Source organism: Trichogramma pretiosum, unplaced genomic scaffold, assembly GCF_000599845.2.
Source record: "Trichogramma pretiosum strain Unisexual culture from Peru unplaced genomic scaffold, Tpre_2.0 scaffold1, whole genome shotgun sequence".
Lineage (NCBI taxonomy): Eukaryota > Metazoa > Arthropoda > Insecta > Hymenoptera > Trichogrammatidae > Trichogramma > Trichogramma pretiosum.
In genome coordinates this window covers 4,025,080-4,047,543 of record NW_019641703.1, presented here as the reverse complement: position 1 = coordinate 4,047,543, position 22,464 = coordinate 4,025,080, and the positions used below count along the sequence as shown (strand labels likewise).

The 22,464-nt window shown below is 44.0% G+C and overlaps 1 protein-coding gene across 1 annotated transcript in view; it reads left to right on the top strand.

Moving 5' to 3' along the window:
- Window positions 1-22,464, top strand: part of LOC106653532 — a 174,704-nt gene that overhangs the window by 110,993 nt on the left and 41,247 nt on the right. The window contains exon 9 of the mRNA XM_014373014.2: window positions 14,755-14,768. Coding sequence (XP_014228500.2) covers window positions 14,755-14,768 — 14 coding nt within the window. The remainder of the gene's footprint in view (window positions 1-14,754; window positions 14,769-22,464) is intronic.

The window sequence follows — 22,464 nt, the reverse complement described above, 5'->3', positions numbered from 1 at the left end:
TACTTACTCGCCTCGCGCGCGCGCGAGTTGGCCGACAGTTATTAAAATTGATAGCTGCGCTTTGAAATCACGCGTTAAAGTTGATGCTCACTGAAATTGATGTTACGTTTTAAATTGCTTTATAATTCAGAGGTGCGCGCATATCGTAAAGATGAGCTGAAACGTTTCGTGTATAAAAGAAAAAGGATAAAGAAAGAACACAAAAAACGCCCGATCGCTTGTAGTTACGCGGGTATGTATACAGTGCCGTGTTACACAAGAAAATGCATAGGGTAAAGATCAATTTGCATACCATTGTGGATATTGCAGCAGAGAGCTACACGTAGTTTCGGATTTTCACCTAGCACCGCGTGGTGTGTAGAGAGAAAGCGAGGTGCAACGAAAAAAGAGACAGAGGATAAAAAACCGTAGAGAGATGATTTTGCTCGCCAATCTTTGTGCAACTGCTGTTGTGGGTGGCAGCAGTGTGCGGGTTCAACGACTTGTTTCTACAACACAGAGGAGCTTTCGCATGTAGCTCTGTAGTTTTTTCGACCCGCGTATACTACACCGCAACAACAACAGCAGCAGCACTAGACTGTAGTCGAAGATTTTGAATACATTAACGCGGTGACGCAATTTTTTAACGAAGCCGTCGCACACGTCGTTATAACGAAGCCTGCTGCTCCGGGGAATAATTGAAAATCCGGAATAACTATTTTTCATTCGATCGAGGTGAATCGAATCGCGTACGTGTGCGTATGCGTGCGAAACGCGTGGACTTGACTCTATTAGTCGCGATCGAATTGAATTGCGTTACGCAGTACTAGTACGTCCATCAAATCACACGTGTCTCGTTTTGGAGGTTTTGCGAAATAAAGAACGAACCAACAAAAAAAAAAAAAAAAGAAAAAAAACTACCATCCGTCTGCCTCTACTCTGTTCTTGCCGCCACCGTGAGTCAACCGATATTTTAAAGTGTGTACACATATCTGCTTGCCGCCCGCACACATAGGCGCCGCGTCGAGTCATTCAATTTTCCGCCACATTTACTAATTTCCCTCGTGGCCAATCAAGCCTATACGCGCGCGAGCTTATGTCGAGCTCGGATGCTGCTGCTGCATGTATCATATATGCGCGCAAGCTCCGCTGCAGTACAGACGCGCCAGCGGCAAACAAATGTGTAGCAGTACCACCGCCTCCGACCTGTCGATGCGCGCGCGGCGCGGCAAACTCATTTTACTCCCGCGCATTCGCGTACAAAAAAAAACACACAGAGCCAGAGCAGAACAGAGCAAAACAGAAGCGAAATAAAGCTCGAGTACCTATACACAGGCGCGGGGGCGCGCATTAGTATCTCGTCTGACGCTCGCACACACCGCGCGCTTAGAGAGAGATGTATCTACCACCGGATAGAAGCCAAAGCTTCGTACACAGGTGCACACACACACCAGCGAGAACGAGCTGTGCAGTACTTGTTTTCTTTTTGCTATGTACGTACGTACGCGTGTGCGCATTTACACACAGCTATACGTAGCCGGTGTAGTTTTTTTTTTGTGCACCAGCAGTAGCAGCGCCGCAGCATCAGAGAAAGAGTATTCACGTACGCAAAGAGTCGAGCTCGAACGAATCTAGTTTGCCTCTCTCTGATGATTCGGATCTTTCCGTACTCCACACGTAGAGCAATGCTGCTGCATGTGTAGAATAGATGGGGATTTTTATAGATCTACACACTTACTCGACTACAGAGCCGAGCGCCTTTGTACACCTTTCTCGTTTTTCAAGACTCTCCTCTCACTCTCGTAAATTTGGACAAAGATGGAGGAGGACTCGTGAGCCAGGCGCGTCGATCGCGTCTCGTTCGCGCGCGCGCGCGTTAGACTCACTTCATTAATTTAAATTCGTGTCGCGCGCGTGCGTTGCATCGCAATATAACGTAGCGCGTAGTATTTGAATAACAACAACAACAAAAAGGACACGCGCAGAGTCGAATTCGAAAATTGTATACAGTATACACACGCGCGAATTATACTTTCAAAGCAGACGCGCTCGATTCCATGAAAAAGTCCAATACGCGCGATCGTATAATTTTTTTTTTGCCCTTTAATCAATGTCATTTTCCAACAATTTGTGTACCACCCCCTGGACAATTAATTCATTTGGCCTGATCAAATATTCCCTATCCGCTCGGCCGTATCAAGATGAAAAATTCTCGTTAAAGAGAAATCATATTATTTGACACTTGCTCTGCTGTCTAGCGTGCTTGCCTTGCTGCACCGGCTATATGTAGCTAGCTTATAGCCCATATATGGGCGACCCGACCCGACGCGACGAGGCAATAAGCCCGTGCGAATTAATCATCACGTTTGAATTTTATCACACAAAAAATTGAGCCCGATAAATTGCGTGCGAGAGCAAACTCGGGGGGAAAAAAGCTCGGGAAAAATCATGTATGCCGTAGTATTAAGCGTGTGTGTAAAAAACCGTCATCGATTTTTACCAATAAAAAAATTTTTATTTGTCTCAGGTAAAAAACGTTGACCCAACGAATATGATTTTTTCTTTCTCATAATTACCATCCATCGCACGTGCGCACGATTATTCGATGCGCCAGAAAAGTCATGCGAACTCCGTCTCTCTCAAGTCTAGGCAAATGAATATGTACTCGCGGTCGAAATTCTTCTTCATTTTTCTCGTCTACGAGTTTCGCCTCGCGAGCTTGCGTATACGTATGCATAATTGCGATCTTGGTAAATTACCCGCTACCACACGCGTCTACTACTATATGCTACACGCAGTTATATCGAAGCTTTAAATGAAACGTTGCTGCAGCTCGCTAGCTCATCATGGCTTCAATTTAATATGAAGCGCCTGTAGTGAAACGCATTTTTTTGTTTGTTTAGAAATTTATTTGCCGAGGAAATTTTCATGGAAACACCGCAAATAAACGTTCGAATAGTTACATTTTTGCATTCAACATTTTTTATTTTCGTATACATGTACGCCTTTTAGTTTGATTTGCGATCCGATACGCGAAAAAGACCAACTCGAGGGAAAACTGCGCTCGCAGTAACTCGATGAAACTCGTAAAAGAGAGAGAGAGAGAGAGAGACCTCTGATGCGCGTCCTTATGCTGCCGAGGAAAATAAAGTTGGGAACGACGCTCGTGCCCGAAATGTAACGTAGTTGATGTGATAAAACGTAAAAACGACGTTGGCGCCCGCTATTATTTAAATGAATAAGCAGATTACGCAATTCAACGTTATATATACAAGTCCCGATGTGGCGCACTGCCTCGTGCCAGCAGCAGCAGCGGCACTAGTAGCAGCTCGTGTCTCTTATCTCGTTTCATTTCATCAGTTGTCTCATTCTCTTATGCACTCCGCTTCTTGAGACACGAGCAGCAGCAGCAGCAGCAGCAGCAGCGAGGCTTTCTATTATTTTTACGCTTCCGGGCGAACAATGCACGAGAGAAGACGTCGTTGTGTGTGTCGCTGCTGCACCGTAGTTGTCGCGACGTCTCCGCGGAGAATTTTGCACCCTCTGCCGCCGATGTTATACCATTATAATACGACTTGTAATGAATCTCAAGGGCTCTCTCGCACACAGCGCAGCTAACGGATTTATATATGGTGGAGCTGGTGCTCTTCTCCTCCTCCTTCTCTACCTCGATAAGAATGAAAACTGTACTGCATTATTATACGCCATTCGAACGAGAAGTGAAAGAAATGTATATACGTGAATGTGCACTGCACTCGGCCGTGACGACGACGTATACTATGTATTAACGCGCGTCCCTCCGCTGCAACTGCTGCTACTGTATATATACGTCGGTGAGATCCATAAAAATTAACGCAGCGGCATGAATTTTCACTTGACTCTCGTCGGGTCGTACCCTACGTGTTGGTGATCGTTATTCTTCATTTTCAAATTGGCTTTTCTCTCACTCACCCTCTGCACTGCACTGCATGACGCGCCTTTGTCTATGTCTTTTCCTCTTAATGCTCAGTTACTCTCTCTCGGTACTTTTATTTCCTCTCGTCTACTCCTTTTTTTTCTTTTTTTTTTATTAACCCATAGCATCGGCGCGTAGATAGTCGTTTAAAACGTCAGAGTTCGAGCCTGACAATGGCTAAATTGAACGAAAGAGCTGCTGCTGCTACCGCTGCAGCGTACGAACGATTGAAAATACATGAAAAATTGCTGAGTTCAAAAGAGTTGGAACCAGAGAGAAAGAGAAGAAATGAATTATATTGAACAGTCCATTGTGTGTACAGAGAGAAAAAGGGGAATATTTTGCACGTTTCAATAGCGATATCACGAAGTGGCTCAATAATATGTGAATATTATTAGCCCATCAGTGTCATAATCCAGTCATCGCGTTACTTTATAAGGGCGCCATTCTTCTCGCGAGTTATGGATATATGGATGATTGTAAAGTAAAAACAGAGCAGCGCACAAACGATCGTAAATACACACAAGCGCATTTGTGCGCGGTTATATTAGCGGAAAGCTCGCTCTCCGGTCTGGATAAATTGCCGTTGCTTCGCGTTTTATAATTCGACTACAGCAAAGGATTCGAATTATTGCGTGTTTTTTTCTTCTTTTCTACCTCGTATATACCGCACGATACGAAAACAGACTCATCCCTCTTTTTCAGTCCAACTCTTTTCATTTCCGCGGGCGCTTCTTTACTTTTACCCCTTCCCCCCGCCGCCGCAGCAGTAGTGGTAGTAGTAGTGTCCGTGCATCGTGGTAGCGCGCACGACGACGAGCGTTGTTGGCGGCCGCGTCCGATGGTTTAAAAGTTACCGTCCGCGCCACGACGGAAGCAAGAGGCGTGAGCGCGCGCGAGCGTGATTCTGCTGCTGCCTTCGAGTTGTAAAATAGGAAGAGTAAAAGTTTTCATTAAAACTGCTCGCGTTGTCATTTCCTCTCTCGCTGCTGCTCTTTTCTCTGTCTGTGCACTCTGCGGAGTGTGCTGCTGCTGCTGCTGCTGCGGTGGTGCTTCGACAGCTGTGTAGTCAGGCGCTCGCGCGTGATTCTGCATTTTCATTTTTATTATTATTAATATTTTTTTAACTGTGTATATATATTCCTACCGAGAGACTTTAATAATTTGAACGTATACGTTGTCCAGCAACTTTAATGACGAATGCCATTTATCGTCGCTAGATGGCCTGAACTCTTCCCACATACAGTCCTTAGCCTCAACTGAATAAATATTAAATATTAAATATTAAATATTACCACACAGCATGGCTTATGATGTGTATATATCGGGCCGAGTGTATTCTGTACTTACTTGTGGCATTAGGGTTTTAAAACACTTTCTAAAAACCAAAACCTTTTCCGATCGATCGACTGAAATCTGCTCGAGCTCGACCCAAAGAGCTCATCCTGGGAATTGGATTTTGTATTACATAAATCCATTTTACGAAAAAGAAATGAAAGACGCGCAGGGCGTCGAGAGAGAAAGAGCGAGAAAAAGAACAGCATCTGTGCTGTCTCAACCTACTTTATGTTGTAGCAATATATATATATCTACGATCGAGACTCGATATTATACGCTTTATATGCTGCCTGCGCCGCACCGCGAGTACAAATTCTCCGCGATTCTCGATATATATATTTTTTTTCTTATGCATCAGGCTTTAAAATTTCAAACGGGGCACTTTGTCGCCTGTATATATACCTTATATAGTGCTCGCGGGTCGTACTACGCTGTATATGTACATTATATTATATGTATAAGAGAGCCGCTGCTGGTTGTACTTTTCGATCTTCTAACATTTAATGACGATGTCACTCGAGCTTTCAGAAAGTTCCGTAGCGAGTCGAGCCTTCCTCGCATCCCTCCCCCGCCAAAAATCGCCTCGGGCACGATTGTCAAATGAAGAGAGAGAGAGAGAGAGAGAGAGAGCTAGAGCTCGCGAACAGGCGCGCTATTTTATTATTACCCGTGGCAGCAGTACTCGACGTCGTCGCGGCGCTTCTTCTTATATACTTTGCTCTCTTAATCTACCGCGCGCGATGTTCATCGCGTAAACTCGCGCTCGCGAGAAAGAGAGAGAAAATCTCCTCGCGAGATTGTCGTACTCCCCCTGGGGGGATTTGCAGCTCGGATCGAGCTCTAGCTTTTATGTATATATAGCCCTAGATTGCAAAATAAAAGCTCCCTTGCATTTGTTATATACGGTGCGTTCGCGTAACCATCAAAACGTAAAGCGCACATCGCTCTTTCCCTCCGATTAACCGGGAAAAAGCAACTTTTCTGCCGAATCACGTACATAAACGATTCATCGTTTCTCCATGTAAATTAACCACCCGCCCGTCCGCCCACATAGCCTCGTTTCTCGTGTGCCAATTATCATATTTGCTCTCGCGGATCATATATTTAAAAGGCAGCTGCTGCAAACTATAATACACAATGGCTGCTTGGCGCTCATCATACGCCATGGCGGCGTCAGTATTATAATTCGTCGTCGTGCCTCTCCCAAAATGAAGCCCTTGCTGCGCATTACTGCAGAATAAATTTAACCCGATTTAATTGGATAAACATGTGCCTGCGCGCGCGCGTGGGGGTTATGAAAATTTAATACCACGTGTCACGGCGCGAGCGAGAGCAAAGCTCGTGCGCGATGAGACGTGATGTATATACATTATAATGCGCTGCAACAAGCCATATTCGCAATTATAATACGTGTGCGCGTGAGCGTATTTAATCGTAATTTGTTGCTTTCGAATGTCACTCGTATATACGTACGTTTGATTAATTGCCAGCTTGATCCCGCACGCAAGATGTGCATGAGCAGCAGCAGTAACTACGGTCTAGCTGCTAATGCCTTACGGATATCCTTTTGTGTGCGCCGCGCGAGCGCATTAATTTTGCGTTACAGCATCAATCGTATCGCTCGTGTGCCGGACGATGTCCACTGTAAACGCGCATATTATTGTACAATAGCTTATATCAGTCAACGACAAAGTATATAATACGAATTCAATAATATATCGGTTACACAATACGCGAACTTCAGCCGCTATGTATGATCTGCATTATAATGCCATATGCGCGCCTCTCGCTAGCTCACTTAATCCGGGAGCAATTGTTCTCTGCGTACTGTGCGATACGCAACCGAGCGGAAAACGACGACGAGCTGCTGCTGCTGCCGTTGCGCTGATACTCGACGCACGATCTCGAGCCGTAGATCTCTGTGCCTCTATATATACCATGTATATAACTGTAATATACTTATATAGGGGATTAAGGCAAAGTCTTAATTTTAATGGAATCGCAGTTTGCGGTGCTAGACGCGTGGAGGGGTACGACTGAAAGACGATGCGGAGAGATGGCTCTAACTAGATACGTGGTATATAGACGAGACGCGGCGGGCGTGCAATATCGCTGATCATTCCAACTTAGTTGCGATTCGACAACGTCTTTGTGGAGAGCATAAGCAATTAGCCTTATCGTGTGGGGTAGGCTTTTGGATCGAATTTTGCGCGTTCGTTATCTCGTGTCTATTGACTCGGCGCGGGCTCTTCTTTATATTATACGTAGCTTTTGTAGGACAAGCAAAAATCAATGATTCATATTTTCCTTCCACCGTGGTAGTGAGGTGCAGCGAGATACGTTCCAGGCCCTGATTCATACCGTAAAATTCATTTTTAATCTGGGAGTTACGGTTTAACAGTTCCTCGCGATCGTAATATCCCGATGGGAGCTGCACGAGTTTGCGTACAGATCAAGTGCGAAAAAAAAGAATAATAATAATAATAAAAAAATTAAAACCGACTGAAAATTAAAAGCTAGCATATGGAAGTAGAAGAAGGAGAGAGAGCGAAAAAAAAGGAAAATGTTTAATAGTAGTACTTCTCCACTGCGCGATGATTTTTCTCGTACCACCGCACGTACACACACGCTCGTGGCCTGCTATTTATTTTAATCTCGTCGAGTGCACACGCGCGCGACCGTGTGCGAGTGCGAACATTTTTACGTCCATGTGTGCGTGCGTGTCCGTGTGTGTAGGTACGTGCCCGCGTGATTCATGCCGCGTACATCATATAGGCGAGCTTGCGAAAGCGTTCAAACGGCCTCTCGCGCGCGCGTATATATATGAGTGTACAAGAGGTGCGAGAAAAAAATTCCAAACGAACGAATGAAAATAGAAAGCAAGAAAGAGAGAAATGCGCGGCGTGGTTCATGACTCGCTGGCAACGTGTGCGCGCGGATGGCCGAGGGGGTGAGGAAAAAAGCAGCCGGTACTAGTCAGCCCCCGGAGTTGAAAACGGAAAACAAAAAAAAAGGAAAAAGAAAAACGGACGATGCGAATTGGACTAGGCGTACACCGTGTTGTGTTGCTGTTGCTCGATGCGCGCCGCACGTGGATAACTCGGAACAACGCGCCTATATACCCCACCTCGCTTGCACATAATATGAATATAATGGCCAAGCTTGCGCCATCCGCGAGAGAGCAAAGCTAGCCGATCGATTCGACGCGCGGGGGTAATACTTTATCGGATCACTTCTCTTCCTTCTTCTACTTCTGTTTTATTCTTTTTTTTGTACACATATTTCTTTTCTTTGTCATCGATGCATAAATTTAAACAACAATAAAAGGGAAGAAAAAATAGCTCAGCGCTGAAAGGATTTTAATTTACGCGCAGAGCAGCAGCAGCAGCAGCAGCAAACGAATGAAAAATTCTGTCGAAGAAGCGGCAGCGGCAGTAGCAGCAGCAAAGATTTACCGCAAATAATTTGATATCGACATTTTTCTACTGCGCGCCGACAACAGCAGCAGCAGCTTGATTTTCATATTTTGCCTCCCGTGCAAAAGTTCTCCGCGCGCGCGCGATTGTTAGATATCTATAAGGTACGAAGCGGTGGATATTGTCGAGCAGACTGCTAACTGCCCCGGACGAAGTTCCTCGCCACCGCGTCGGGGCTCTCTCGTAACTCTGCGTCCGTGAGTTTTATTTTCTCGCGCGCGCGCACACACACACATATACATACACTTACACGCGTTCAATTTTACAGGATGTTTGACCGTTTGAAAGGATATGCGTCGTCCGCGTTTAATACAGAGCAGTTTCCCCGATTAAAAATGCTCAATAGTAATAATGATCCGATGCTAAAAAAAATGGTCGCTCAAAATGTTGTAATATAAATAACCATTAATTAACTTGTTTTTGGCGATTTTTCAATTATAATTATTTTATAAATGTTTATACGCATATTTTCAGTAACCTGAAAATGACAACTTGCCTGTTTGAAAAAATTCAGACCACTTTTCAACACACTTTTAGTCTCTACCACTATAGGTGGCGAGTACCTTCATCTTTAAACCTGCAAGTGGCAATGAAAAAATAATTGTATAAGTTGACCAAAAATCAGCAATAAAACATATCCATACCTGGGGCAATTGCTTAATTTTGCACAATTGATTAACTTATACAATTATTTTTTCATTGCCACTTGCAGGTTTAAAGATGAAGGTACTCGCCACCTAGTGGTAGAGACTAAAAGTATGTTGAAAAGTGGTCTGAATTTTTTCAAACAGGCAAGTTGTCATTTTCAGGTTACTTGAATTTTCTAAAAATATAATTTGTAAAGGCGATTTCGAAAATTTTTGCAAAGTGAACCACCCTACTGGGGCATGCATGAGGTCTAGTATTTTGAAACACATAAACTTTGTACGAGCGATTACCGTACATCGTCGAGCCAAGAAAATATTTGATACGTCGAATATTAAAGTATGACAATGGAAGTATCAAACGTGTTTATATTGTTTGTCGTGTGTGCGTACTGGATAATATCGAAAATATTCATCTTTCTTTACTTTACCCCCAACTCGAATAGAAACCTCGTACAATAGTAAATAAAGTAATGGAGAACCTTGGCGTATCGAGTCGCATATATGAATGTGCGATATATACATTTAACTATTCAGTGACTCGGCGAAGCATCGATTTTCATTCTATTCGTTCGAGCTTTTACGAAGAGACGCTATATATTATATCGGCTAGATCGAGTGAAGGAAAGAGATAAAGCGGTGTAAAAGAAAGACCGTGTGCACTCGAACACAAACGAGAAGGCAAGACAAGAGAGAGGGAGAGACGAAGGAGAAAGAGAGAGAGCAAGAGTAGAAAATAGAAAAGTAGGATGGACGACGAGAGAAAGCAGAGAGAAAATGCAGCCGTGCAGCTTAGAGGCAAAACCCAAGATAATCCTGCCCCACTTTTTTCTTCTTTGCTCCCTCTCGGCTGATGTACATATAGGTATAGAGATACCCTGTTCGCAGCAGCAGCTTGCTCAAAACGTTTAGTTTTGCTAGTTTTATTATTATATTTTTTTTCTTACTCTCTCTCTCTCTCTCTCTTATTTTTTTACTGCTATTCTCTAACTCTTTAGCTATTCCTTCATCGTGTATTCCAACTGTACCGGGGGCACTTTTTTTTTGCCGCTCGTAGCAGCAGCGCGCGTTTTACTTTCGCCGGACCATTTATTCTCTTTCTTTCTCCAGTCTTTTACTCTCTCTCTCTTACGAACAATGGCATTCGATTAGTGTTTGCCGAAGTAATTTACATGCTTACGTATTCGAGGTAGTAGCTTAGCCGCTAATGAAGATCCCGACTTTTTATTTTCTCCCCTTTTTTTCAAGTGCGCGATAATATATAAACATGTAACGTTGTATATATGCGTGTCGTCATCGTGTAAGGCACTTTTTACGCTCGAGCTTTTAAATTCAACCATGTGCATAGCATTCGGTTTCGTGCAGTTGAAAAATAATTTTTTTCTCGCCCGTCTTGTTTTATTTACATGTTTTTTTTTTTTTCATTTTTTTTCAACCTCGCGACGCTGTAAAGAGATTGAATTAAAAAAGTTGAACGACTCAATTGAACGTCACACACGCGTAACACACACTCGTGCAGTACGCGTACATACATAAAAACCAACTTCGCTGCGTTTTAGACACACGTTGGTGCGCGAGCTTCAAACTTTTCGGATTTTTCAAAAGTTGAAGAACATTTCATATTACCCGCGCGTAAGCATTGAAGCTCTGAATTCGCGGATATGTTGGAAAGGCACCATAGAATTTCGTACCAAATCAAACACTCGTGTCTTCTATTCTCATTTCAACGTAACAAAACCAGTCTCAACGAGAACAAAAAGCATAGAGAGAGAAACATACCGTAATGATAAATCTACTTTCTCGATGTTCGCGAGCTTTCGAGCTTTCGAGCTTTATACGTACACTCGATTTCTATTTTCAAGGCTTAATGAAATCAACTCTCGCTCTCGACTATATATTTCGTGCCTTTCTTCATATCGAATCAAACGAGATCCAACATAATGAAGAATAAAATTTCAGAAATTCAAAGTATAGCGCAACAAAAATAAAATCGCGTCTTGTCCATCGCCCGCGCGTACATAATAAGTAACGAGATGCGCTCTTGTTTTATATCATTAAACTTTCGTGCCTTAACAAGGAGGAAGGTTAGAAGCCTCTGACTTTTGCACGCGCGCGCCACGATAATGCACCAAAGACGACGACAGCAGCCCCCTGTGCATTATAGACAGGCGGCGGTGGTGGCGGCTATGACGACGACGCGACGACACAAAGAGACGCTGCAATTACGGTCGGCGGCGGCGGCGTCTCTTAAATATACTAGAGATATGAGTTATGCGCGCCGCGTCAAAAGAAGATCTAACGAACGCGACACATTATATTGTTCGTTCGAATGTATAATGCACGTCGAATCAAATGTTATTATTCTAAAAATATGTACAAAAGAGGACTCGCGTTTGCGGGACTAAATGATTGCAAGCTCGAGCTTGCAAAGTATTCTATCAAGTATGCACATATCCGCATTCGAGCTAAGAGGAGCTCTATATATCGTCAAAGATTTGAAAAGCGACTTCTTTTTAGCCTCGAGGACCGGGTTAAAAGCCGTCGTGAAAAAAAGAAGCTCGAGAGAGAGAACCGTTTGGCAAAACATTAATTATTACGTCTCCGTAAGAGGAGGAAATCTAGAATATTCTTATAACGTCGTATATGTATAATACGGGAGGAAGAAAGAGAACTGCGGCTAAAGTATGTAATACGAGAAAGGAGGGAAAAATTTTTTTTCAAGAAATGACAATAAGTGTACCACCAGGTAGTAGTCGGCATTTTAGAATTATTTGAGAAGCGTACGCGAGCTCTTGCGACCACGACACAAGCGACGGCAGCAGCAGCACTGTGTAGACATTCTTTTGAATAGTGAAATCATTGTACGTCGTTTTTACAATGGTTACCCTCTCTATATGCCTTCCTGCACCTAAGTACATAGATATATATAAGAGAGAGAGAGAGGAGTACGAGCCCAGAGCTTTTCTTTTCATGCATATAGTCTCTCTCTCTCTCAGTTAGAGAGAGAACCAAGTAAAAACGAGAGACGACTTCTTGCAATATTTATACGCTCCAACTTTTCCTCTCTCTCTCTCCTCCAAGATAATTTCGCCAGGGCCAAACAAGCAAAACGTTATTTCGCGTAATATTCGAGAGAGCCTTGTACTGCTTATTACTCGTAAACACGATGCTCTACCTACGTATACCCCACTGAATCACAATTATCACTACAGCTGCTGCTGCGGCTATGCTGGGAATTAGGTCGTATCATCTCAAGTGCGAAATGCCACTCGGATAGCTCATCGACAATTACGATTCGAGCGTAGATCTCTCCCTCTGTGATAGTTTGAGCAATCCCTGCTGTTCTGAACGACGAAATAGTACAGTAGTAACTCATCCGAATTGCGATGCTAATCGCGAAGGATCGCGAGCCATTTTTTTTTCTTTCTGTAAACTGAATTGAAACTGTTGGATGGAAACTTGAATGGATCCAATTTTTGAATTATTCAGGAGAATACGTTCCGTTTTTTTGTAATTTTTGAAACGAACGTCTATCGGATCATGCACACGTGTGCAACAGTTTCAAATAATAGATGAGAGAAGAGTTCGCGCGCACACGATTGTCTCGCTCGTACAAGTATCCCGTGGGATTCTGTGTGCGGGGTTTAAAAAAAAAAAAATAAATCACCCGTACGAGAATAATATTCCCCACAGAGAATTGGCTAGAGCTGGCCAGGCACACATACACGCACAGTCAATTTGTATTTTTTCAAACTTTCGAGAAAATCCGATTCCGTGTTTACAAGTGAATTCATAAATTTTCTAGTCAATCGCGAGGAGCGGGAGTAGCGTTGCGTGACCGCAGTGGAGGTACACACAGCAGCATCGACACTGCAACTACGGCGGTTTTTTCGAAGCGCCACAATTATTATTTTTTTTTTTTTTTGTACTCGAATCCTTACACTGCGGCAATTTTCACCGGGTATACTATAATACGCAAGAGCTTGGTTTAAAGTAAATACTTCCTTTCTTTCTTGCCACTCGCCTCTCGGCTCACTTTTGCTTTTATTTTCGCAGTATACAAAAGCATGGGGGTGCGGGAGGAACATTTTCTTAACTTTAAATACGTTGAATGAAGTGAAATCCATTCGTTTTAATTACGGAACATTAGTTCTGTTTCGTCGTCGTCCCCTTCGTTTGGGCACGCTCGCGCGCGTGCCACGTCCAACGGCGCTATATTCTACCCTCGTTTATTTACATTTTCTGTTCTTTTCTTTTCTTTTCCGTGTTTTTATTTTCAATCCACCTCCCAACTCCGCTATTTACACCATTTCTCCGGGAGTAAATTCCATGTACACATAGACAAACGCGAAAGGAGAAGACCAGCGCGCGCGCGAATCATCAAGCTGCTGGGAGAGGAAGACTGTCTCTCTTTCTCCTTCTACTTTATGCCCGGGTGTTTCGGAAATGAAGGAGCGACAGAAGAGCATTACAGTTTCGCGTGTTGAGTGAGAAGAGTTGCCGTCGCGAAATGTAAGCGTGAATGTGTATACGAAAGAGTTTCACTACTGAAACACACACACACACACATACACACAGGCACACACAGAGAAGATACCGCTCCTCGCTTTGTCTCACGCGCGCACATTTCTGCCATTCGTGGGGCAATTTTAATTTATGTTGTTCTTCGCAGTTTGCTGCTGCAGCGACCGTTTCATTTTATTCGGCTCTCTCGCTCGACGCGCGGCTCTTCGCTGTCCTTCATTCTCATTCAGCGTACCTATTTACGAAAAATATGCCGCGTATAATTTTAATACCGACGGCAGCGCAGTGTACGCGCGCGAGCTAGCTCCGACTGCTCTTGACTGGCTTCGCATAGCTCAGCGCGACTGTTGTACACCTTTGCGTCCGTTGAACGCGTGCACTAGAGCCCTTTAGTTAATTAATTTAATTAATTTCTTCCGAATTATATTGTACAAATTAAATATTTTATTTTAATAAAGATTCATATCGAGCTAACGCGCGCAATTGAGAAACATTATCTCGTCCTCGTGCGGACGAGTTTAAATCCTAAATTTACTCGTATATATAATTGTGATTATCTACTTGAATTTATAATATTCAACAAAGATTAATTTCAAAAAAACTTGTCAAGGACCAGATCGGGCAAGTTTTCGTAATTTTTTTTTTCATTTCTCTCGGTTCTCGATGCGTGCGTGGGGATTCCTTTGATTTCTCTCTCCGCGCGCAGTTCCATTCAGTTATTACCACAAAGTTCATGCGGAGAATCCGCACAAGTGTTTGCTGCAGCCTCGCCTTCTCTTAAAATTGAGATATAAAAGCACACACACAGACACACATACGATAGTAGTAGTATAAGGAGAAATCTCAATCAAAGTGACCCAAAGCTCGGCGCGCGTTCATTTATGTCTATAGTACAGTAGGATATATACGCGCAAGTTCTATACGTTTCATCGATTGACTCGAGTTAACGAGACGAGAATGATTCTCGGAGAGCATCGCATTGCGTTGCAGTCTTTGACGCGTGTCCTTTGCTGCTAGAGTCGTCGTCGTCATCGTCGCGTCGAGCAGTAGCTCTGATCTTCCTGAAGTGTATAATACGCGTACGTACAGGAGAACTAGCTATAGCTAGCATTTGTACAAGCTCAGACCAGTGGTATGTAGGGCATCTCTCACACTCTCTTCTGTAACTTCGATGTATATATATTTTGTACAGCCCTTTAAATCTGATTGGTTGGCTGCCACGAGCTGTGCAGTGTGTGTGTGTGGGTGTCTTGTAGACAGAGCGCGCGATGCGATCATGCGTACGCCGGTCGATCGTGGAGCTTCGACGTTGTGCTGCTATCCCTGCTGCTCTCGAGTTACGCTTTAATATGCGCCACAACATCGAGCGAACTTGGCCGTTCTGTTTTAGTTGTTAAGGGCTTAGTGCACTCGCTGCTCTGCGGCAAGCATTCGATATCGACACTACTAGCTCGAGTCGTCGTCGTCGTGCCTCTTCCGATTCCTGAATACTGTCGAGTTCTCGAGGGCATTACGCTTTTGCAAGCTCTACCCCTCGATCTGTGTGTATTGTGTTCAAGATTGAAAAATATACATAGGCGATTTGCTCGTTGAATGAAGTCGGTGAAAGTGTGTGTGATATTCTTCACCGAAAGCATAATGATTCGAGCGCGAGTAATGCATGGGACCCGTGTTCAAGGAGTAAACTCGAAAGAATCATTCGAAATTTTCAATTGTTCGAGCTCTGCTACTTCGTTGTGAAATCTTAATTGTACTGAATTACAGTATATGCTTATTAGATATTGTTTCTATTCTTCTCTGAGACGTTGGTTAACAACGTCCTCATCAAAAACATTGTATAGTACCCAAGTTACCGCTAGATGTCGCGGGTCCGGATTTTCGGAAATCGCAAGAGAAAAAGCACAGTTCTTCTCATAACCGTTAAAACGTTGTAAAGAAATGTATAATGGGCTACAATCCCTTCATAGTGTTGATTCTTTGCAAAGTATCGATTTTACATTGTTACGCGCAGACGGGACATAAAGAGCAGTCGCGTTCTTAGCGTTCTCGTACATTTACGAACAATTAATTTTTGCGCGCACGATGCTTCGAGACTCGAGCGAATCATACGTAGAGTACATTCGCGTAAACGACTCGTTTTACAGCTCCCTAATTCTTTATATTTTTTCCATGTCCTCTCTCGTACGTCCACGCGCTCGCTCACTTTCAATTCACCGAGCGACAACAAGAATCAAAAAAAAAATTCCGGCTGAAAATGAAAATGATCCAGCTTAATTTCAACATCGACGTCAACGCAGAGAGTAGAAAAAAACTCTCGCGGCGTTGTTCATTACGGCCGTGAGCAACAAATCACTTTATTAAAATTTAATTAAATCTGGGGGAGCCGTTTAATGCGAAAAAAATTAGCTATAGGCCGTTCACGTTCACGTTCGCTCGAACGCGCTACTGCTGCTGCTGCGCGGCGTGGGCGAGCTTAATTCGCAGCTTTACGATAACGAGCACGAAATAAAAAGAAATTGAATATTACTTAAGCTCGTAGAGAGAGAGAGGTACGCGGCCTAATGATCATGGTTATTACGTAGGTACAAAAAAAATTATCGATATATTGTGTATCGGCGCGAGCGATCGAATTGCGCCGTAGCAGCAGCGGGTCCTCGATTAGATTTTGACGCGCGCGCGCAAAACTGGCTCACGTCGACGTCGGTATTCAAGCTAAATAATACGCATACATACACGCACGTACGAGAACATCCGCACACACTTACGCGCAGATATATCGTATGTGTGTGCACATAATGCAGAGACCGGCTCATCTTGCCCCCGTCATGAAAGCTCGTATAATTACTCGAAGCAAAGCATAATAGTTCGCTATGTATGCGCGTATTACACACACACAGGGCGGATGTGTGTACTACGGTAGTATGTACACGTTATGCTCGGGACTTGCTGTGTGCGTGTACAGTGTACGAACGATACCGATCGATGGCATATCAATTAACAGTCAAAATAATCGAGCTATTCGGACTGCGTCATAATAATTAGATATACGGATGTACAACGTGTGTGTTTGCGCACAGAAACACACAAACACACGAGCGAGCGAGTCAATTTTAATTTTCTATGTACAGGGGACTAGTGCGTGCGGGTGGTGCGTTGTAGTAAACTCGCGGCTGCAAAATTAATGCTATTCGTAACAATAGAGCTCGCGTATAGGATAAAATTAGGCAGATTTTCATCTGTTTTTGTTTTTTTGATTACTAGTAAACTTTAGACGTGCTTTATACACAAGTCAATTTTTCAATCGTGGTTTGAAAATGTTACCATTTTTTCTATTATTCGAAACAATGAAAAAATAAAAAAAAAATGTTGATTCAGTACTAAAGTTGAAAAGTTTTGATTGAAAATGATACATTCATACGTAGATTTACTCGTTGCGATAATTCATCAAAAAATAATTGAAAGTTCAATCATAATTAAAGCCAGCCTGTACCGCTAGATGGCGAGTGGCCTTTATCTGTAAATCTGCAAGTGACAAAGTCAAAATAATTACTTAAGTAAAGCACAGCTCGAACACTAGTTCATGTACGATTAGGATTGTATTTAAATCTAAGCTTTTCTATACGAAGAAGAAAAAAACTCCCTTCACTTTACATCAATTTTAATGTACATTATTTTCAACCGTGTATTTATATTGATCATATGATGGATATCGATAATACACACGCGTACCAAGTAACTACGCAAATTATTGTTTTTCATATACAAGCAAAATCGACTAGCGTACTATTTTATGACATTCATTTACATTATATCAAACGCAGCTCTCCTGCTGTCCTTTCGTAACGAAAATTGTATAATTTGCATGAAGCAGTAGCAGTTTAACCTTTCCCCCTATTTTCTCTCTCTCTCGTTCGTGCGGAATCTTTGCGAAGGCCGTATAAAACAAAAGAGCTTTAATCCACGTGTTATACGCATGCCATGGTATATAAGTAAGTCACGGTGCGGTTTAGCTTTTCGCAATTATACGTTAATGCCAACAGCAGCAGCAGCAGCACCGGCAGTAGCGGGCGAGGCAAGATTATCATCGCAAATTCAAGCTTAAAAGCGGAAAGAAAAACACGGGTGTGCACGCAACGATGATTCCGTGCGCCGCCGCCGCACACGTGCATATGGAAAATTCCCAAAAGAACGTACGGACGAGAGCGCGGAATAATCTCACAATGTTTTCAACGTTTCGTACGAGATCTTTTCTTCTCTCGGAAAGGAGAGGAAGTATTTTTCGAGCGAGGCTAATTACCGCAGCGGTACAGGCCGCGCACGTCTCGGCGTCGCACGTTCGCGCACGCGTGCGCACGTTTATAAATATATAAAACCGGTTGAAGGATCGATCGTCGTGCAGGATCAAAGAACAAACGCGAAAGAGCGAACTTCCGCTAATTCAACTAGGTGGATGATCCTCGGCTCTCTTCGACTATTTGCACTGCGCGCGCGCGCGCGCAACTAGATAGGAAAGAACAAACGAAGTTGAGCGAGGGCGAGTTTCAAGTATCGCGTATATTTTCTCGAAGATTGAGAGACAATGTGTCAGTAGTATGTGTATGTACGTCGTTTACCAACAACTCCCGACGTGAAAATGATATTTTAGCCCAAAAAGAAAAACGTCGTGAAATTTCGCGAGTAAACAACTGCCCCCGTTATTGACATATTCCCTCTTCTCCGCTCGGCGTGTGCATCGAGAAAGAAAAATTGACTGCCGCGCATTATTGACTCAACGATTAAGTTCTCAAGAGAGAAAACGAACGCGGAGGGCACAGAGCAGCAGGCTTATAGAACGAAGCTTTGTTATGCTCGCGCGACCACTTCGCTACATATGTGCGCCATATATAATATATCTCGCATTCGCGTGCGCTCGTCTCGCCCCTTTTTGTTCTCGACGTAGGTATAAAGGTACTTACGTTTTTACACGGTTAACGTTTATCCATGATACTTTTTTTTGTCTTTATCTCTCTTCGTATTTCTCTAAGCAAACGTCGAATCGGCAGGGATTTTTGGTCGGACGGGATTATCGCGTGGATTGTTTCCCAAGGCTCTCCCGCGCCGATCGTATCCCAATCGTGCTTTATGTATGAAAAGCTTCTCTCTTTTTTCCTCCACCTCCGCCCCCTGCGTTAACTCCAGAGCGATTTAATGTATTCGAATTGAAGAGAAAACTCGCAAAAAATTCCTTACTATCTGGATGGAGGGCATATAGTTATATACACATACCTACGCGTAGGCTCTCGTAAAATCACTGACACGAATCCACAATTCGCGCGCGAACTTTGATGCTGCCGTACTACGGTACGTACGCTTGGCAGAGCTAACGATCTCCATTCGAGCGATGCATGCATAACATATATTCGTGCGCTATATAGATGAAAAATATAAACTTTTTTTCCTCTCTTACCCATTTTTTTTTCGCATCTATTAGTCTCTCTCTCTCTCTCTCTCTCTCTCTCTCTCTACCCCGAGTCGCGCGTGTACTTACTTTAATTAACACAGCTTAAAATCGAGCAAAGTTAGCTGATGCGTGTATCATAATTCATATTCACGTTGTCACTTCGGTAACGTTAATAAATTCGTTTCAAATACTTGTATACTTTTTTTCTGTATCACATCGTGCCTTCGATAACTCGACTCTGCGATCCTTGAGCCTGTATAATATATCATACAGTAGGCTACGCAGCCGAGCGAGTTTTTTAATCGTATACGACTAATAAATTTCATTCGAGTGTTGCTCTTCGTCTTTTTTTTTGCAGTTACGCGCGCATCTGTGCGAGAAGCAAAGAGCAAGCGGAGAGCTGCGCCCATAGGTATACACAGTAGGCAACTATATAGACGCCAGAGAAAAAGGTTATGGCATAAAAGCGTAAAAAAAAGCTCAGGTAGAAGACTGTATATTAGTTCGTCATGCGCTCTACGTATATAAGAGCCCCAGACAAGATCGAGCTTACAGCTGCATCGAAAGCCGAACACAGAAACTTTGTCTAAAGCAAGCATTCGCCATTCATCTCTCTCTCGCTCTCAACCACCGCCGCGCGCGTTTCTTTCTCCCCGCGTATACTCGCTGCTCTCCACGACCCCGACAGCAGCAGCTACTCTCTTTTAAATTTCCCAATCGATCATCGTCTTCCTCTTTTTATTTTCAGAAATTTTTTTCGCTGTTCTCTCTCGCTTTTGCTCTTTTTCTTTCTCTCTCTCTCTCTCTCTCTCTCTCAACGAAGTAACTTTTTTCAAACACGCAGAGCCTCCATAGAGCAGCAGCGTCGAGCAAGTGCATATACAGCAGTGAACCGAGGCTGCGTCCGCCACTGCGCAGTGAAAACCACTGTTGCTGAAAAAAAAAGAAGAAAAAACCGAGAGTGCCCGAGTTACATAGCGAAGAGCGATAGTGTGTATACGTACATATATACAGAGCTATGAATCGCAGAACGAAGCCTTTCGCTGCGAAATTCATTTACGTCCGCTGAGAGAGAGAGGAAATAGAAGAAGTATAAAAAAAGGAAGAAGAAGAAGAAGTGTTTCGATAGTAATCTCAACGAGCGGTAGAGCAGCAGCTGTGTGTGCGCCTGGCGAAAATCACGAACTAACTCTCTCTCATTGCAGTGCAGTGCCTTATACGTTTAATGACAGCCGCGAGCTTATAGTTGCTCCAAGTTGTCGTGCTTGCAAGTTTACGAGCTCGTATTTATTATTGCGCAATTTACCCCTGCGATACATGCGTAAGTTGACTCGGCTACTCGAGTCGACTATTTCGTGCTCGTCTCAGCAGTGACGCTCGCAAGTGTCTGTTTCGGTGTTAAGTTTCTCTTTGGCTCAATCGCCTTAGTGTTGAGTAGCAGCAGCAGCAGGTGACCTTGAGCCTGCAGCAACAGCAGCAGCAGCTCCACGACAGATAGTTGTGGTGTGTGCGATCGTCGTCGCGTGCAGTGTCACAAGAGGAGTCATCGGCGCCTTCAGTGATGAGCGGAGTGGGTTGGCAAGCCGGCCTAGCAGCAGTTGAGCCACCGAATCATCGATGTGCGCGATGTACTATTATGCCAGCAAGCTGACTGCGGCGGCCCTGAGCGGTGGCGGGGGAGCCGCCAACTCCGCGTCGAGCGGCTGCTCCCCCCAGCAGCTGCAATCGAACTCGAACAACAGCCCCGATCAGCCTGGCACTTCCTCGTCGACCTCGACTTGTCGTTGCGCTGAAAAGCAGAAGCAACAGCAGCAGCAACAGGCGAAACAACACAAGTCGCCGAAAAAGCGACACTACGAGAGGCTGCCGCCGCAGAAGCACCATCCGAGTCGGCACAGGGGCAACTCGTTGCCACCACCTGCCATTGCCAAACCCGTTAAAACACCCACGACTCCGGAGCATCATCAATACAAGACAAACTCCTTGCCCAGGACGAATCGTGGCAAGATCACCAAGGTGAGTTGTCGCGTCCTGTGTCGTTAAAAACAATGATTTATCGTCCGAAAATTTTGTTGAAAAATAGCACCGAGTCGCGAATGCGATATGAAAAATCGAATCGATGTGTGGATTTATGCGCGGTCTTTATCGAGCCTCGCGCAGCTGCAGAAACGGCTTCCGCGAGCGTTAATTTTTAGATTCGAAAAAATACGCGCGCCACAGTGATAACTTGAAAACGACGAGAGAGAAACGAACCTTTTGCCGCAGCAGCGGCTGCAGTCGACTAAAAATAACAGCACCGCACATCGCCACCGCGTCGACGACGGCACACAAAATTCCAAACTATGTCCTCTGACATTTTTATCGCGGTGCGGCTCCGATTTAATCAAGCGTTTTTCCCGCGCTGCAGCATGCGCCGCGGCAAAAGAGATATAAATACGGAGCAGAGCAGAGCAGAGCAGAGCTCTGCACGATAAATAAATTCCGGAATTTAAGTCGTTAATCGATGAAGTGCACGAGCGCGCCTGCCTGCCTGCCTGCCTGCCGGTGCCGATCGATCGTGACACGTTGGTGTTGGTTGGTGGTTGGTGGTGCAGCTTGGGTGGCGATGAAAAAACAAACACCCAATCGAAGGATACACTCTCTCTCTCTCCCAGTGACTTAATTAATAAGTGCATTCGATTAAATACCCCGTGCGATATATATACCTACCCTATATTGCGGGATTGGTCCTTGCGGGCTAAAGAGAGAGAGAAAAAAAAGTAATTACCAAGTCGTTTGCGAGGCTTCTCAATTCATTTTCTCCATATAGCTATATTATACATAGGTTCATTTCTGCAATATCACTTTATGCGAAGTTTTCGTCGTCGTCGTCGATTCCTCGAGTCGGCGAGCGAGCGAGCGGGCGCGCGGGTCAAGTGCTAATAACCGCGCGACGCGGCGAGAAATAGCTATTTCTTTCTCGATTTGCGGGCTCGGTATATATTTGAGTTATATATGCGCATTTGTGTAAGCGTATAATACGTAAAAAGAGTTATTAATATTTGAATTTGACAATCGCCCGCCAAATGAGTTTCGTAATTAATGTTTAAGCTTACTTGTTCTTCTTTA